Source organism: Motacilla alba, chromosome Z, assembly GCF_015832195.1.
Source record: "Motacilla alba alba isolate MOTALB_02 chromosome Z, Motacilla_alba_V1.0_pri, whole genome shotgun sequence".
Classification (NCBI taxonomy): Eukaryota; Metazoa; Chordata; class Aves; order Passeriformes; family Motacillidae; genus Motacilla; species Motacilla alba.
This window is the reverse complement of record NC_052046.1, coordinates 33176450-33196727: the sequence shown is the minus strand read 5'-3', so window position 1 is coordinate 33196727 and position 20278 is coordinate 33176450. Positions and strand designations below refer to the sequence as shown.

The 20278-nt window shown below is 35.5% G+C and overlaps 1 protein-coding gene across 3 annotated transcripts in view; it reads right to left on the bottom strand.

Moving 5' to 3' along the window:
• SNX24 (sorting nexin 24) overlaps window positions 1–20278 on the bottom strand; it is an 87696-nt gene that overhangs the window by 16575 nt on the left and 50843 nt on the right. For all 3 annotated transcript variants that reach the window (XR_005255156.1, XM_038123414.1, XM_038123415.1), the window contains exon 3: window positions 19363–19467. Coding sequence is in view for 2 of the 3 variants with exons in the window: in XM_038123414.1 (XP_037979342.1) it covers window positions 19363–19467 (105 nt within the window). In the remaining variant the exon portion in view is untranslated. The remainder of the gene's footprint in view (window positions 1–19362; window positions 19468–20278) is intronic.

Below are 20278 nucleotides of genomic sequence, written 5' to 3'. Positions count from 1 at the left end.
AAAACACACACTTATCTATGTTCTTTATATTAACTTCTGTTCGTAAACATTCTTATGTTTCAAACATTTCCTTAGCCCCACAAGAGAGCAAGACCAAATCAACTCAGAACAACACAATAAATGCTGTGCTGATAGCATGAGCAATTGATTAAAAAAATCTGTTTTCTTTGCTTTGAAAAACACACATAAGAAATGTCTACTATGTACTGGAACCAACAGGTTCAAGTCAAAGATTCAGACAATGTCTTCTTGCCTGCTTATGCTATAGAAACATCATAAGAAGTGGTCAAGATGTAATGACACTTAAACATATGGAGATTAAAAAAGCATAAGACAGCATTTCATAAATTACACTAGCAAACTGAAATCAATGTCAGAGAGAAAAGAAATTTTAATAGATGAAGTAGTACATTTTTAATAGATACTGATATGCATGTTTAAATTAAATTCTTGATAAATAATTAGCTACTAATTATGCTGTGACAATGTTTTGCCAGAGGTCATAACTCAGTCATTATTTTCATTAAAAAGAAACACAATATAAAAGAAACAGAGGACAGTAGAGCAGTCATAATGGAGTAAATGATTTAATTTTATTTTCCTAAATAACCGAAGAACAGGAAGATGCTCAAGACTATCCAAAAGCAACAGTAAGCATTTCCTGCAGTAAGTCACTGCAGAACAGTCAGGTGAGCAAGAAAAACTTCAATATGTAACACTTAACTTGTCCAGTTTTGTCACCAAGAGTCTGAATTTAGCTCTCATACTAAAACACTTGCGGATCTTGACAGATGGGTTATTTCTATGTGAAAAAATATTGCTCAAGGACTGTACCCTGCTCCTCAGTATCACCCACTAAACCACTCTTTCAGGACTAAGACTTCAAGTTAACTAAAATGTTTTGTCTTAGAACAAACATGCCTATATTTGCTGACATCCTCTTCTATCACATATCTGCATTTTGTTAAAATCTGCCAAAGAATCTTGTTCATGCCAAAATTCTGCATTAAATATCCTTCCACATATATTTTCAGAGAAAGCTGACTTTTTCATGCCTGCATGTCCTCCATTACATGAAGGAGAGATTCAGCAGCATATTATTAAATTCTGTATACTTCAGTTAAATTAACTGTTTGCATAATCAATCCCAACATACTAAAGTATGATTTTGTCTTGCTAATGAATGAACACTCTTTACACCAGTAGGACCAAACACATATAAATCAAAAAAACCACAGCAGTTAAGACTTGTGGTGTGGAGGCTGTGATGCTAAATTCTGGCTATTTTAAAAATCCTAAGTACTTGCTTGCTCAAGGATTCAATCTGCATCAGGAATGAATGTCATCAGAAGTGCCAGGACTGGACAAAGTAATTCCCTTCCTCTGCAAACACAGAACTCCTGCTTTTTGTTCGCACAGGACTTCAACGTTTTTCTTGTAAAAAACGCATAACCCCAAAACAACCCTCATAACCCCCCATCCTTCCTTTTTTCACTCCTGCCACCCTGGCAAAAAAACCTCACTTCTCTTTCAGAGAAATGAGGATGCCTTGTTACATGCTACTCTGTAACTATAGGAGCAAATCAATAGCAGCTGAATGCCATCTGCTTCGGGCAGCAGAACAGCACCAAAAGTGTGAGCAATGCATCTTCCCTTATTGAAAGGTTATTTTATGCAAGTAAACAATTCATCGTCTTCTTGCACGCTTGATGCTCATTTACCACTTTTGATCAATAAAATATGCAAAACAACAAAAAAATTGAATCCTAAGAGTAGTTCTGATGCCAGTGTGATAGGTAATCAATACCAGATCTCTGTTCAGTAAGGCAGCCAGTTGAGTAACTCCTTTATTGTATGAAAGCAGGAGAAAGTGTGGAAATGTGCCTTATACCTATAAAATGCAATAAAAGAGTGAAAATCACAACTTCTACCCAGGAAATTAAAAAAATAAAAGAAAAAAAGGAAAGGGGAGCTGCTATTTTAGTTGTGTTTTCCCCCTAACTATGCAAGGGTTACTAATGTCAACTTGCTTGATCATTTCTTGCAAAGAATCAGCTGTTATGGTGCCGATAGAGCTCCACTATCATTAACACAGATATTTGGTTAAACTGTAGTCATTACAATTGGACAACATACCCTCTTCCTTCTGAAACTGCTCTACCTTATTAAGCCTCAGTTTTCAATGTATTTATGGTTCAGGTGAACTCAGTTTTTCTGTTAAAAACAAAGTGCTATGGGAATTTCTTCTGCACAGTGTTTCTTTTAGTCAGACCACAAACTGCCTTATTACATTAAGCCTCTTGACAATTGATTCAAGTAGAATACTTCTCTCCCAACAAAGGAAACAACATCATTTTTACAGATACTGCAGAACAAAACCTCCAATTTAAACAGTTTCCTAAAATAACATAAAATACTTGAAATAACAGCTGCTATCCACAAATGCTCTCTAGTCTAGTGTACCAGATATCCTAATATTCAAAAAAATATTAAAATTACTACTCTCTCATTTGAACAGCAAGTTTGCACTTTGTATCACAAAGCCACAACTTAAGCTGCAGACTCTATATTCTGATCTGCACTTCACACCAAATTCTCTTCAATCTTCTTTCTTGCATGTTTCTAGAAACACAATTATTTGGGTATGTGACCTTTACATACATTTGGTTATTTGAACTGCAAAAAAAGCTTGATATTCTTCTGTAGAAGAGTATCTTATGCAGGGCTTCCATTTAAGTGAACTAATCAGTACACTATTTAAAAAAACAAAAAAAAAAACCCCCAAAAAACAAACAAAACAAAACAAAACAAAAAACAACAACAAAAAAACCCCCTTGATTTTTAAAGAATATTTGCAATGCAAAGACATTTTCCAATGGACAGGCTTTGAGAAAAGTTGTATTAAAGTAAAGCCAAGAAATATTGAATCAAACCCAATTTCACCCTAAGATTATAACCAAACAGTAACTTGTAGTGAAGCAGCAGAACTTCTACACAGGAAAGTAAAAAAAAAAGTCTCCTTAGCAGTTCAGTTCTCATTATTATCGCAAAAAAGAAGGCAACTGGAAGAACATATCTGTAAATCAGCATGTATAGAATTTTTAAGGTAATTACTGGTAATTAAAAAAGAACATATTCGCATATGTGGAAAAAGTCCTTCTGAACAATCAATGAAACGTATTGAATGTAAGATAGATTTGGGTTTAGGATTTATTTAAATCTGTGAATTAGAGGCAGGTTTATAAGCGACAGTTCAAAATTTTTCTTTTATTACCTTGTAAGACCCCAAACATTTGTAGCAGTAACAAGCAACTGCCACTTCTGTGTAATGTAGCTTGGATCATGTTCCTCCTGCATCCCTTCTTCAAAAATGCTTATGAGTTTATATGAACTTCAATATATGGCTTGCACACATTTATAGAAGCCAAAACAACTTTGATCAAATTAATAATACAGAACACAGTAGTGAAAGTGCAGTAGCTTGGAGTCAATGACCCAACTAGCAGCAAGGGTATAATTTAAAGTCAGAAATTTCCAGTGCATGCACCGTTAGCCACAGTGAACCTGTTACTGCTCTAAAGGGAATTGTTTGCCTCTTATTAGATTTTCTACAGCACAGCCATAAGTGATAAATGTACTGCTGTACTCACTGTCAAGTTAATCAATGCTGCCAAAGTTTTGTTGACCTAACAGTAATCCATAAAGTGAGCGGCATTTTCTCTATCCCTATGACATCTCGGTCCTCAGTGGGGATACAAATCTTACAACAGCTTCTCAAAAAGAAAAAAAACAAAAACCAAAGCAAAGCAGGGGGAAAAAAGATATTTTCAAAATTCTGTCTTTAAATTAGCAGACTGTGAGAATGCCTTGCTTCTCTGACAAATTGCTTAGAAATGATGGCCATACAATAGAATCAGTTTGATGGCTAAAATACTAGCAAATGGATGACTTCATGGAGGATAGAGCCTTGCCTACTAAAGAGAAGGTAAAAAAACAGCTTCGTGAGTCTTTCACGGAAACAGTTGTGAACACAATTTACATGTAACTATAGATTAGTGCACTGGTTGGAACAGAACACATTGCAGCAATTCTGGAGACAGTAATGTGAAAACAATAATAAAAAATCACCACCAATAAAACTTGTCTATTGCTGTGTCTAGCTGTAATTCACAGTCCATGCGAGGCATCACCACTAGAAAGAAGAAAAAGTCAGGAAACAGCCCCTGGTAGAACAAGGTGCTCTATAAACAAACTGCTGCCATGCTCTCACAAGCAATTATAGACATATGAAATATGAATTGCCATTGATTTTTCTTCTAGAGGTCACTCTGCTCCATGTTTTACGCAGTCTAGGCATTTATTTGGGTGGCAAACTGACAAGTTTTTTACAGAATTAACAGAGCAATGTAATCCTTGCTCAATCACAGGTACTTCATTATGGTTCTATTCCTTGACACTTGTCCCTCCCAAAACTCACCAGCATGGGAGTCCTATTAAAGGTGAGGAATGATGCAATTACTTGTGAAAAGAGACCATCCTAACTTGGTCAGTGAACGCTTATTTACCTTTTCTGTGCTGATGGCACACAAGTGGCATCAGCTGGAAGGCTGCACTTGTCACACTATAGCAATTCTGTGAACAATGTTCTGATTTGGCTAAAAACTGTTGACATTATTGTTATTGAAAGGGGGATAACTTCTCCAAAACAGAGAAAAAATATTGAAATTTAGCCTGCTAATAGAAGCAGAAGAGCTATCTGTATTTCTTTTAAAAATTATCATAACATTAGAATGCTGCAAGAATGCCAAGATGTTTTCTATAAATGCCGTATTTTTTGATGTTAACTAGTCTCACTTAGCAATTACTTGGCGTTCCTCACTCAGCAACAAGAGAACTACTTAATTATGGTCAGTAAACTCCACAAATGAGGTTGAAATTGAGTATCACAGATTAATGAATCATATATTCTGGCATTTTAGACAGCAATCCTCCTTATTTGTATTACTCACTTTGGCACAAATATTTGGTCTCCATGTTTCCCACACAAGAAGAATTTGTAAAAAACTGCTGTGTTGCACCTCTTCTTCCCAGTGGTTATTCTTTTTCTGAAGGCTCTAGTTTACTTTATAAGAAAGCTGTAGCATCTGAAGCTAGGTAAAATTGTTACTAAAGTCACATTTCTTGGTGCTTCAATGAAAAGGCAACAGAGCACAGAGGTATATATATATATATATATATATATATATATATATATATATATATATATATATATATATATATATGTATACACACAGTGGTACAGAGAGATTAATCAGACTCTAGACTCCATGATGAGCAAATAAAAGTGAGTATGCCACCAGATGTAGATGTAGTGTAACAGTTCAGAAAGGATTTATAGTAGATCTGAAATCTACAAAACACCTGTCATTGTTTGTTGACTGGCCACAGAGATGATCTTCAATACACGATCATCAGAAGACAATACTATAACTGACATGTAGATTGAATAAGATTGAATAAAGTCAAAGGGACAAAATTAAATATCAGGGGAAAAAACAGAACAAGAAAAGGTTGGAGATGGAGAGCTGAAGGAATCTGAAGTTGAAACAATCTGCTATAGATATAGAAAAAGATAATATGTTGGTTATAACTGGTAAATATGCTACAGGGAAAAAAAAAAACATGTCTCCATACATACAGTAACAAACCCATCAGTCTTGTCTATTGATAGACTTCTCTCTGACTTCCTTGGTGAACATCACTGCTCTGTAAAACTGGGCAAAAAATAACTGACAAACTAAAGAAATTTCGATTATTTTTGGAATTTTTTGCCACTTAAAATTTTTTGCCACTTAAAACTGGCTGCTGGACCTGTTCACTGAAATTTAGTCTGTATTTTTACATTAATAATACAGTTCCTGAGTTTCTGCATTGAACCCAGTTATCCAGAGCCTCCTACAACATTAGAGGGCAAATTTATCATAAAACCCACTAATCTTTATTTCCAAATACTATGAAAAGACCCCAATATTCTGTGGTAACTTACTCTTGCAGTACCTGTTCTTGTAATTCCAGCACTTAAAACTGGACAACTAATTCAGGTCACATAATTAAACTTGCCTGAATTTGATTAATAATAAAAAAATCCCCCTGTAAAACAGGTAAGCACTACTGCATGGCATTTAAATACAATATCATTACAGAAACACAAATTGCTTCTTAACTGTGAAGTTATACAACTGCTGCTGTTCAAAACTATTAGCACATATCACTGCTTGACCTTGACTGAGTCCAAATACACAGAGAAACGTCTGATGGGAGAATGTGGAGATGGCTGTTTAAATGCTGCTGGTTGCAAGACTGTAGACTCTGAATTCTATGCATGGTCTTTGTTCCTCCATACTCTCCTGTGGCTTTGTGAGTGCTTTTCCTAATGAATGTTACATCAGGAACCTTTTCCACTGAACTATGTGTGAGAGCTGGATCCCACAGTGAAAGTGCACTTGAAGATCTGGATGCCTAGACATCTGAAGAAACTAAGAGACGTTTCACCTGTCTAATTTCTTCATCATTTTTGGGAAATAATCTGAGTTTTCAGAAGTCAGCATTATGGGGAAGCTGCTCAGAAGACCATGGTTACAGAGAATACAACTGTGATTTTATTCAGGTGTGACTTGCCAGCAAGGATGCAAAGAAAAATACTGTAAATTACCTGTATTCAAAGTCCTGTATCTGTTAAAGCATGCATGTCATCATCAGTTCATAAGCCAATATGGCACCATACTATCATGGTTATGAATGCTGAATTCCTCTAACGATGATGATATTCCAGAAATAAAAAATATGAATCTCAAAAATTGGAGGATGAACTCCCCCAGTCAGATACACATAACTGGAATGACATTTTCTCAGAAGGTTTTATTGGGAAAGTTATCACTGACCTTTTCATTTTCCTAGAATAGATGTACCCAGTGGGTTGCAACAGCATAAGAAATAAGATTTTTATCCAACCATTTTAAAACTGTAATTCTGCAGAAGTAGACTCCAGCTACATTGCTGCTGTAAAGGCCAGAGATGCACCACACAAACTGATGCTCTAAGAGAGCAGTTTTAAAAGTTGTGGCAGCTGATATATTTGTGCTGTCAATTTACGCGAATGATGCCAACATACAGAGCAGCAATACAACTTATCTAGCCAAAGTAGTTCTAGAAAAACTGAAGAAATTAGTCTATTTCATGTGCCCCCTTCTTGATGGAGTACATTACTCCAAAGCAGAGTATAGAAAAAAATTATCAACAAGTGAACAAACTTGTAAACATTGTTTTTAACATATTTATACTTGAAGCCTATAAGTTTATTTCAATATCTAAGGTGACAGAGAGACTTTCTCCTCTTGATGATGTGTGCACTGTCAAAATAACACCAGCATCTAGGTGCTTTTTATGTTTTGTCATTAAGAGAAACATCCAGAGGACCCACACGGAGAATGATGTTCACACCATGTGGACCAATGCAATTTGGCACGCACAGGCAGCTGGAAGAAAGGAACACCCATCCAAAAGGTCTAGATATACAGGAACACAAACCTGCACTAAAAGGGAATCAAAATAGAGTGCATAAGCTAAGTCTCTACCAAACACAGGGGTTTACTGATTATTAACATAAGCAAAGCGCACTTGGAGATTACTGTGTCTACAAACACAAGTGTTGAAGTATATGCAGGGCTTTCTTATGCTTTAGATGCAATTAGAATAAATCTTGTGATGGTTCTGAATTGTACAATCTGTGATTCTCCCATGTCTTCTATTTCTGTATAGTATATAAAATTTTTGTGTTTAGTGGCTACTCTGAACTCAGTTTTGTTGCATCAGTGCCTCTTACTGCTTTATGTAAAATTTGCATTAATTGATAATGTTGGTTCAGTCTAACTGTTATACTGAGCTTTGAACTAATTGCTCTCAATTAATCTGTTCCACTCTTTGATAGCTTATTTATCAGATTGGGAAAGATAGATTTAATGGTGCTTGCTGGAAACAAGTTCTTTAATTGGAAATACCTGAGTGCTTAGCTCACTTCGTGCTCTGGCAATTAAGGACAATTTGGAAAAGCGTTTTTCCCCCTACTTGATTAGATATCCAAAGAAGCAGACAAAACAAATGACAACACCACCTAGCAATATTGGTTAAAATAAAAGCCCAGCAGCCAAATTACTTACTATGAGAAATGTGAACCATCCCCATCAATTCCAATGCTGTGTTACATTCATTTTGATGTATCTTTGCCTCCCAAGTAGGTGAATGGCAAAATTTCTTTCAAAATGCATAGCTCTATGCCTGCCTCTATACAATTATCCCTTTCCACAAATAAGCCAAATCAACAGAAGAAATTATTTTTCTTGATTAAGCTCCCACATTTCTCTTGGGATGAAACAAAACAAACAATTAATCTTTCCTTATTTGTTCTCAGAAGAACCTGCATCCCTTAAATGTACAATAACCAGGGTACCTGTGGCAGGCAGTCGGCAGCAATTAGGCTTGTGCTGAAAACGAATGGACTAGAGTCAGAATGCCTAATCTGCTGAGAGTTTCTACAGGAGGGCAAGGTTAGACCAGGAAAATTCCCTTGCTGTGGAAACACTGTTAAAAATTACCACCTGACTTCAGCATAATTAACAAGGTTTGGGAATTTATATGAACTGAGTAATTGAAAAGAATTAGCAAGAGATATATACATTAATCTTTGCCAGTTACAACATGCCTAATGAAATTAAAGGTTCTACTTCTGCTTCATGCTTTGTTTCTGCAAACTTTTTTCATCTACAGAAGAAAAAGTATATTAGATAAAGACAATTATAAGAAATTAAAAAGAAGAAATTGCATCACAAGCCTCAATTTTTACATCAATACTTGAAAATTTTCTTATCTATAACTCACAGTGTTTATAATAAGTAAGCCGGGAAGTTTCTTATTTTAATGTCCATATTTTCAAAGTCTACAGGAAAAATTCATATCACAGTTATAAATTTAGGCATCATCTAATTATGTGTATTTGTTTGCAAATGTACCTTCACAGAAATCCAAGGCTATTCAGTCAAAAAATTCTGCAATGTATGGGTTTAGTAAAGTGAGCTTTTTTACATGTAACTAAATCTGTATTATATTTGGACAATAGTGACAATAAGCAAGAGCAAAAAAAAAAAAAAGAAAAGACAATCAATAGTGATGTGGGTAGAGATAGAAGAGATAGACAACGTTAGAGAAGATAACAAGCATTTGTTATTCTTCTAAGCTACCCATGACCACAGGACCTTCCCCCCTTACTTCACCTTGAAATCCTTCAACATCTTTCAGAAAGGAGTCACCTAAGACTACATAAATGCCAAGAAAAGGCAGCACACACAGACACATGGGAATTATACCTAATGCAGGAGCATTCAATTTACCACAGTACCAAAGAAGAAGGCTCACTACCCTGCCACAACCTGTCTGAGGAAGACTATTTGCCTCTTCCTCTGCTCACCTCTCTTAGCTACTGATAGACCAGCTCTTATGTTTTGCTTAGCGGTCCTTCTTGCAAAGAATCCTTCTGTTTCTATGCTCCTTCCTTTCAACATCTAAACCAGAAGTTCAAGAATTACTGCTTGTTTATTTCAGTATCTTTCTGGTAACCCCTTGTGATTAATTCCACAGCTTGGTGGGGCTTGTTTTCCTGTTTTTCTGTTTTTTTTTCAGAATGATCTATGTTAAATGATAAAAACAATATTGGACAATAAAGTTATTATAGGACACTAGAATCAAGCTTTAATTCAGCTTTCTTATGTATAAGGATTTATTTAGCATTGCTTACACATGTAGCATGATCCTACACTACTTCTCCCCCCAGAAGGAGTTCTTTATCCAAAGCACATAATAAATGGTTCAGTTATTCCATATTTCGTTTTCTTCCTCAGGCTTCCAAACACAGGCTGTGCCTTATGTACAGATTCAAATCCTGATGTAAAAAAAGAATTATTCGCTTTGTCATGAACATTTTCCCCCTGCCCTCATGTGCAATTTATAAATGGGTGAAGAATATTAATGGTGGATCTTCACTCACACAAAAAGTGTATGCAGAAGAATGCTACCAGATTGTATAAGGTAAATACAATCTAGGTCTAAACTACATTCTAATTTAGTGCTGTATACTACTGAACAACCTTAATAAAGCATAGTGTGTTACATTACACATGCAATAATAAAATACTCCTTCAGCAGAAAATAAGTTTATCCCTTTATCAGCAATTCATTAACTTTATGGACTAATTTTGAAGACAAAGCCCTTAAGATTTAAATTGCTTTGAAAGTCCAATTTAAAAAAGCAATAGTCATTTGTATACCTAAATATAAGAATTACCTTATGTAAAACAGAAAAGGAACTGAAAATGTTTTTAAAATACTATGGATTGATCAAAAAGGTGGGGGAAACCTGAGTCTTTCTACCAGACTTCAGGTGATCATAAGTCTGCAGGAATTACTGCCCCCTTCTTCCTTCTTCATTATAATGGACAAACATTTTTTGACTTCCCTCCACCTTTGCCAAAGACCTTAAGCAAATCTATTAAATATCTATCAAGGAAAAAGAAAACTTAGTGCCTACACATCAAATGTGAAGCTCCATTCAGGATGAGGAAGGTGACCACATTTTCTTTCACCACAGCTAAATGAATGAAGTATCTCATACTTTGTATGGATTTAGAAGGAATCAGGACTGTTAGAACATTCATCAGCAGACTACAGGAGTGTGGCAGCTTTTGAGTTTTAATACCCCTAGTTCTGCTTTTTTTCTCTCTCCTCCTAAATATTTCCCACTTATTCTGAGCATGTATAATCGTGACAGAGACCATTTCTCACTGTATGGAAATGCATGATTAGTACACTTTAATGTTCATCTTAACTTGGGCAAAAGAATGTAATACAATATCATTATGATACACAGTATAATGAAAAGAGAACAAGTACTTAGACATGGTTTCTAAACCTGTCACAACTACTACTGTAAGTTCTGTGCTTAACGGAGTAAAATTTATTTTGATCGCCTCTAACATATTAGAGTAAAATGAGAGAGTTCGCGCAGCACAATTCTACACAGCAAAACCAAACAGATTATTGAAGATGAAAGAAAAAATATTAATCATAAATCACAACATAGCACAAATTGAAAAGCAAAAATTTAACTCCTAAAACGCAACCAGGTAATTTTCTGAGCATGCTTGAAAAATGCTTTAAATAATTCTTCATAAATCTCTTCAGACAGACACTTAATAAATGGGTCTTCTTTAAATTATCTACAGAATTATTTTGCCTCCCTGTTTTCTTTGGCTTTCTGCTTCCTCTTAACAAATATGCAATCCTGCATGTGTCAGGCACACTCCTTTAAAATCCACAGCCATGTATCTTTACCACCAAAGAAACACGTATGCACAGCAGAATCTTAAAAAAGCTGGTCACAGCAATGATGGATTTAAGTTATTAACCGATCAAAAAAAGATGGATGGTGGTCTGCTTTTCTTAATCTACATCATCATCTAGATCTATTTAAGGATATGTGGTACACTAACAAACTTAGTTAACGTTTCGATAAAATCAGTAGAATAATCTGCCCTGCTACATTGAGACTGTATTGATCAATAAAATCACTTGTACTAGGAAAGTACTGTTAAGTACTGACAATCCCAGCCATTAATATTATTTAACACTCTGCTCACAATCTTTAATGAGGACAAAGAACATTTTGTCTTTTTATACTTATCATACCATTGCTTTTAGAACTCCTTACAGGAGCTGTTCAGCCTTGATTACTGCACACTAAATGGAGTTAGAGATGGAAGACACTGAATAAATTTGGATAATGGAAAGAATTTTCACTGTGATTAATAGATGTGGGTGATTCAACAGACTTTCCAGCAAAACATCAGTTAAATCTTATTTCACTGAATCCAACTTTTTTTTTGCAACTTTCTAATGCTAGACCCTTTCTTCTCAGCATATTCTCCTGCATTTAAAATAAAACTGGCTTCCAGAAACAGCAATCAGGAAGATAAGCATCTGTTCTGGCCTTGATGGGAATTTTTTTTTCTGCAAATAAGCCAGATTTTAAATTAGCTAGAAATAGATCCTTACAGTGAATGTGTACATAGGACAAAGGGAAGGACTGCCTGTGCAGAAACCTTTGTGGTGCCTAATGAATGATACAAGGAAGCCAAAGTCATTTCTATCCACTCCTGCTCTCAGACATGGGGAATGTTTAAGCAGAAGCCTAGTGGGAAAAAACCCCCCAGGTTAGGCACACGCAGAATAAGGTGGAGAAGAAAAAAAAAATAAGCTCACATTTTGCACAGAACTTTTATAGCTTAAAATCTCAACCTCTGAATTCAGCTTTTAAGTATATAACCAATTACCTCCCATGTGTAAAGCATTTGGTCTGAAAAAGCCTTTACAAGGGGCTTTGCACAGTCACATCACCTGCATGCCTCTACATTATCTATCTATCTATCTATCCATCTATCTATCTATCTATCTGTCTCCATAGATACATCTCAATTATTCAAATATGCCTTTTCAACCACATAATTAATTTCTTTTTCCTTTTAGATAGTGGTCATGATATATACAGGGCTCAGTTCTTGAAAACAGATTAATGTTTAAACAAATATAATAATAACTTGAAACACAAGCATGTCTCTAACTGCTTTAAGTGCTTTAAGGATTATATAAGAAAGGTCATTGCTTCAGACCAAAGATCCATTTAGCACTGTATCCTATATCCCAAAATGGCTATAAATGGATGCCAAGGAAGAGTATAAATGTGCAAGACTACCATAGAAGACATTTTTCTTCAAAACAAAATCAGCTTCAAAAATTATTTCTATCTAAAGGACCTTCTATGCTTGATATAGGCTATCCTTTCAGCCTTCCAATTGAACTAACTCAAAATTTTGTGTTCACAACACCCTTTGGTGAAGGTACACAGGTATGTGGGAACAATTAAATGCTTGATACAGAATGGATTTTTGAAAATATAAAGGAAGAAAAATTGTAATGAATGGATAAATGTGATGAATGAACATGGACAGAATGGATATAGGTGATGAATGTGAACTGCACAGAATTAAAATTTAAATAGTTGAATGATCATTGAATATTTCTAAGATCATTTTGCCACTACATTTCCATAATTAAATAGCAAGCAACTTGATTAATTTTTATTGAGCAAAGGCAATAAAATGTCCCATAAAAGTGCACATATCACACAGAGAGATCTCAATAATTTTAAAGATCTCCAGCAGCACCAGTTACCTCTACAGGTATTACATATGAAACATCAAAAACTGTTCCACTTAGAAAGTGCTTACAGACGACATCCGATCCAAGAGGTCCATATCATCTTAAACCACAATCAAGATGTTCCCGTCTTTATATGAATTCCTAATTTGTGTTCTGCTTTAGAGAGCTCAGATAACTTTTATGTACTACTATGGGACCATTTTTACCTCTACTTCAAAGAGAAGATAAAACAATAAAAAACATGTACATCACCAAGCATTTCTTTCCCCCAAATAAATTTATTTTCTTTTCTGATCCCACTCCTACTCTAGAGCTCTGAAGCACGATTTCATCTGCAGTTATAGAACAGGCTATTTGGCTACTGAAAGGTAAAGCTCTAGCAAACACACTATGTGGAGTACTTGCACACTGGCATCAGGAGCCTAGATTCCTCATTTTAGAGCAGAGATCTCTCCAGTCTTCTTGACAATGGACAAGGTTATAAATGGCTGAATTCACATTCCTTCTTGTTAGAATAGCAAGAGGTCAACAGAAATTGAATCAGTTAAGCAGTGAAGAACTAATGAAACTCCTCACGAGGTGATGAAAAACTTTCTTCTTTGATAAAAACCCTGAGAAATCACATTAACACAGCCCTCAGGAATGATAGTGAAAAGGGACAATGACTGAAGCTCAAGGAAAGCACAATTCTTATCCCCAGCTGAATATGAAATGCCATATTAGGTCTGAAATGCTCTGCAACAGAATTTTCAAATCAACAAAAAGGGCCTTTCAGTATTTTTAACTAAATCTAAAACTTTTATGAAGTAACATCACAAAATCAGATCACCTTAAAATAAAATAGCACAAAAATTTTGTTCATATCCACTATCCAGTCAGGAAAGGCTATTTACTTATTTAAACTTTACTGCAAGGAATTCTGTATCAATGCTTATTGAAGTAATTAAAGAAACTCATAGTGGCCCATGAAGAAAAGACACCTTGAGCCAAATTTTCTATATTGACAGTTTGTCCTCTGCAGTCTAACTAACTACACAAATAGCTCATTTGTCCTCATTTTTTACACTTGCAGTTGAACTGTTCCACCAAAAAGAGAAAAAAAATCAATATAATAATGTGTGCTTTTCTTCTTTATATTTCTGATGAGCTTACTCATAAAGCAACTACACATTATTCATTACATTATTACATCCACTGTTTTCCTAACTCCATGCGGCTGGAAACTAAGACAGCTAAGGAGTATAGAATTGGATTTTAATTTCTTAAGAGAAAAATCATAACAGATATGGTTTTACTTATGTTTTTCAGGAAGGATTGGTAGTTAAAATATTTTTAAAGAGAATTGCATTCTGAAGAATACTGAAATATAGGTCAAAGTGCTTCTCAGATCTCCAGATTATTTCCTTAAATGGAAAACAAATCTCTAGTCCAGTTTCATAAATGCCATAACTCATTTTTAAGATTTGGATTCCTGAAACTACTGGAATGTTGAACTTCATCAAGTCTTCATGTCTCACAGCCAAGGAGAACTTTAACCAATCTTATCTCCAGGAATCAGGACTGTTCTCTTTGCAAAAAGTTCAAGAATAAATAAAAGGCAAGTATGTTTTCTTGACCTCAGCCAAGAGAGAAATATTAGCTCTACATATTAACTCTGGTTAGAGACGTATGTACATGGACACCCTACATATATACAGAACACTTCTGAAGGTCTACAACTCTCTGTTTTGTATTAGAGCTCCTGCTAGTTACAAGAAGAATTTCTTCAGGTCACCCAAACCACATGAAATGAGTTAGTACCCTGACACTAATAAAAAATATGGGCTTCCTTCAAAATCTCTCCCTATAAGCAAATTATTTCAGTGAAGACTAGCAGCAGCTATCAAGTCTCATGCTGAGGTGTGGGTGCCACTTCAAAGTGAATTCTGTTAACGATGCTTGTTATCTTGTTGGACTGATGATATCAGCAAATGATGAGATTTCTTTAGCCCAAGGGGGTTGAAAATATCTATTCCATTGAACTTTAAAAGGCAGACCTGTCAAAGGGCAAGTCCCTGGGGCAGACAGACTGGATGGCAATAACATCCAGTGTCAGCTTACTGGGACAAGGATATGACCTAACTCCAAATGAGCAGGTGGCTAGATCAAATTCTTCCCCATTACCAATTCACAGGAAATAAGCTCTGTAAAAACTGCTCCTCCACTGGTATATAATATAAAATGTATTTGTAACAAATACTGATATGATCCAGAGCAGCTGCTCTGATAGCCAGTTAGATAAGGTCCCTCCAGTGTCACCCCTCAACATTCAAAATAAGACCCAACTACCTGTTCATTTGATCCATCTACAAAATGACTTACTGAACTAATACACAGTAAAAACTGTGATTTATAAGTGATTTATATATTATTAAAAAGTGATTTATATCTTATTTAAATACACATACAAAACAAATTATATTTCTGTATTGCTTTGTGGTAACAGTCAGTGCAAGACTGGACAGCGAATGAAAAAAACCCAAACCAAACAAACACTATCCAGAAGCTACAATGCTGGTTATCAGCCTGCTCTATCATCTTCACACTTACCTTCACCTTGTGGTACTTTAAGGCAAAAACACTTATCTACACTCACTACTATGAGGAGTCACAGGCTTTCAGGGCAGATTGTTTTGGCAGCCCTTCTCAAATTATAGGCACCTTATAAAATCAGCTGCTTAAAATCTTTATCTTCTACCTTTCTTCAACACAAAGCTCCTCATGAAGCTCATCAAGAGAAGATATTTCTAACCATAAATAAAGTCCAAATCTTGCTGCATACTAAAACTACTATCAAGAGAGATTTTTGGGAGCAATAGTGTAATCCAGTGATTTATTTTACAAATTTAAAATCAAAACCATGTGGATTCTCATCTCTGCTGTACTGCAAGCTACAAGCTCAGATATACAAGTAAGTAAGTATAAAGTTACCTAGTCAATGGCCACCACAAGGAAGTAAAAGCTGGTTAAGTGCTCTTCTACTGGCAGTAACAGGTGTTTTGAGATTCAAAGGAGACCAAGGGGAGGCCTCATTTTTAACATCCTCAGGAGGGGAAGAGGAGGGGTAGGCACTGATATCTTCTCTGTGGTGACCAGTGACAGGACTCAAGGGAATGGCCTGAACTTGTGTCAAAGGACATTTAGGCTGGATATCAGGAAATGTTCTTCACCCAGAGGGTGGCTGGGCACTGAACCGGCTCCCCAGGGCAGTGGTCACAGCACCAGCCTGACAGAGCTCAGGAAGTGTTTGGACAGTGCTCTCCGGCACATGGGGTGACTCCTGGGGCTCTGCTGTGCAGGGCCAGGAGTTGGACTTCATGATCCCTGTGGGTCCCTTCTAATTCAGTTTGTTCTGTGATTCTGTGATTTTCTTATTTAGCAAAGACTAAATCAGCTCAGTTTAAGTGCTTTGTGCTGTAGTTTAAGCTCATACACAGAGACATTTACCATGATAAGCAGAGTAGCAATAGCTTATTTCTTCATACTAATTTGCTTGAATGTTTGGGGCCACAATCTGTCATTCACTTATCTTTGCATCTGTTTCCTCATTAATAAATTAAACATAATCCTTCTTTCCTCTTGTCAGTCAGTTGATTGTTCTCAGTATTCACAAGGACTCTGTAAATATTATTATACATGCAGTTGAATTACTAAGCGTATTAGTGCTCTAGTCAATTGTTTCACAGTACAAAAAACAAAAGTAGCACATTCCAGTCAAACTCGTAAAATATGAAAGTCTGACTTAAAAATAGTGTAAGATAAATAATTCTTTCAAAATTCTATTAAAATTGGTCTACTATAACAAGAAAAAGTCCTGACCCAACCTTTCAAAAACAGAAGTAAAATAAACAGTCTTATGAAAATTAGCTGCCAGTGGCTACTGATACATTAAAAATAATAAATAAATAAATACTCTTTGTAGCTCACAATTTAATAATACTTCATTTATTTATAATTTTGCTGCTCTTCAGAAAGATATAATGAAATGTTTCTGAGTTCCTGTCCATCCACTCCAAGAAACAAACAACCTGTGCTGAAAGGATTTAAAAGGGCGGTTTCATCATGAAAAGGTCACAAAAAGTAACAAGGTCCTGGCAACTGCAGCACCATCTGTCTTAGACAGGGGAATGTCTTGCTTTCTTTACTACTTAGTGGAGAGTGATTCTACTACCCATTTCATGTCAATATTTTTATCTGCATTTAATTACAGACAACTACTTAGTTTAAAATATCCTAAGAACCCAATATGGTTAGACCTTGTCAGGTACTGGTCTGTATTCGATGGCCATCTGCATGGCATGCTAATACAAATTCATTGAACATTACATCTGTGTAATAGCACAGTATTTACATATGGTTCTGGCTGGTTTTATTCAAACCAATTAATGACTAGCATGTCTTTATAAAAGTTTATCTGCTGCAAAAGTTTGTCTGGCTACAAGCACCACTGACTAGTGACAGTAGTAGCCAAACAACTCCTAGAGATAAACTGTCAGCAGTACCACCTGAAAACATGTTTGCAATATTTTACATACATGGTGTTAAATAAAAAACTGATCACCTTTGGAATCGTAGTATATTTCTACACTGTGCTTTGGCAAATGCTTGGCACTATTAAAAAATGTCTCATAACTGAAGTGCCTAACTACGAAATTTTTATTGTCTAGAACCAGGCTCCAATTATCTTAAAAGTTAAAATTTCACTGATGATTAATTCTGCTTTCAACTAGTGGACACAGAAATTAATTACTTTGACAAAAGTATTACCAACTTTTCTTCTTGTTTAAATTAGTATGCACATTAGTATGGATATAACTTAGAAGCTTGTCATGTTTTTAAACAGATGATGCCCAGCAGTCTCTTCCAACCTAAACCATTGCATGTTCCTATGACAGCCAACAGCAATAGAATAGAGGAAGAGTTAATTAAATGTGCAAGACTGCAAAAAAACAAGAATTGACTAACTCTTCCAGTAGGGGGAGATGTTCTTTTACAGTTTATCAGCAATTAAAAGTGATAACCAGATTACCTTTTTAACGATATCAGCTCCTTAAGACTAACTGGTATATGTGCCTTGGTAGTGATTAGGTCCAAAAGAAAGTTGCATGGAAATCAGAAAAACCAAAAATTCACTGCAAGTGGCTGATGCGAGTAAAAATAGAAGACTGTTATTATTGCCTTCCTCCTAAAACAATTATGTTTTGACACATTATTTTTATGAACCCCTTCAGTAAAACAGCACTTGCACTAGTGTAGCTAAAAGTGCACTGAACTGCGAACATGTTTAGAGGAACACCTTCATCTGGTTTTGCCACCAGAGAAACAGCTGTGAACGTACACCACAGGACATTTTTTAAAGCAATCATGGTGACAAGAGAAATTCCATTTATTAAAAATGAATGGGATTTATTCCTGATATATTTAGACGTCTATACAACTGCATAATTCCTGAAGACTCCTTTTATTGTCTTTATCAAAATCATGACCCATCTAGGTAGAACCTAAGACTTAAGGCAAATGTCCAAACCAACTGGGATTAATATGAGATGACAGGTGCATATTTCAGCTAGAGGAACAATTCATATACAGGCATGTATAGCAGAATGATATGAATTTGATGAGCTGATGCTTCCCTAGTCTATCTAAATAGAGGTGAGCTAAATAAAGCCTCCTTATAGTTTTTCTGCCACACTTTTGATTGGCATAGTCATAACAACTTTGGAAAGAATAATGTTATTTTCCCCATTTTAGGCAGAAGAAAATGAAGTTTCACCGAAGTCAATGAGCAGCCTTTGGAAAAAATTAGGGAAAGAAATGCAAAACAGTCTGGATTTCTAGCTGGTAGTTCTGCTAAGTGAACAGAAATCACTGCTGCTGGTAAGTATACAGATCACTTTCCACCCCTAAAATTGCCTATCAGTAAAATGCCACACTTCATACTTTCTCATGCTGTGGAAACAGACGCTGCTTTTACGTTCAGCAGGCTGCAAGGAGACACACCTGCAAGTACAACTCCAAGCCTTGTCGTCGCTGCTCCAGGACCTTGGGGACCCAGTTTCTCACGTGCTTTGAAGGGATCTCTGGTGTTCTTATGAACTTCTTGAGCTGCAAGGAAAAAAAACAAACAAAAAAAAACAAACCAAAAAAGAAGCATAAAAACCTATGTATTAAGGACAACAGCATAGAAATGAAGTTACTTACAATCATCTCCCTGAAATAATAACAGCTGTCATACCTACGGAATGAGGTTAAAAATCTTCATATCCAGTTGCCCTAGACAGTAAAGAGGAACCCGACTAACAATTTTTTATGACTAATAGCCTGAAAATAAAATGGCAACCACTACATGAGAATATTTGAAATTAGATTTTCCCATTAGTCTGCCTGGGACAATACCTCACAACATTATCGTGACATAACCAGAAATTACCTTGCTAAGCACAGTGAACGCACAATGATGGCTTTTAATTCCAGACTTAGACAATTATGAACAGGTGTGAAAAGTACAGGGAGGAGTGCTAACCATTTCTCTAGAGAGCTGACAATCAAGAGAGTGAAATATTTATGCTCTCAAAGTGTACCAACAGATTGACAGGCTGTCTTTAATATCTTACACAGAGAAATAGCAAGATTGTCACTGATTTTATTTCAAAGAGAGCTCCATAACTATTCATCTAAACATTCCCATAGGAAACCTTACACATGTATCTACATAGATCTATACATAATGTGTATTTATATAAATCTATACACACACACATATATATATTTATATATGTATGTATACATATGATTGTACATAGATAGACAAAAACATGCAACCTGACAACACTAAAAATCTTCTTGCTGGAGCAATACATTTGTTTTAAATCAAAAAAATATTAACGTTTTACTCAAAACTACAGAGCAAAAATCA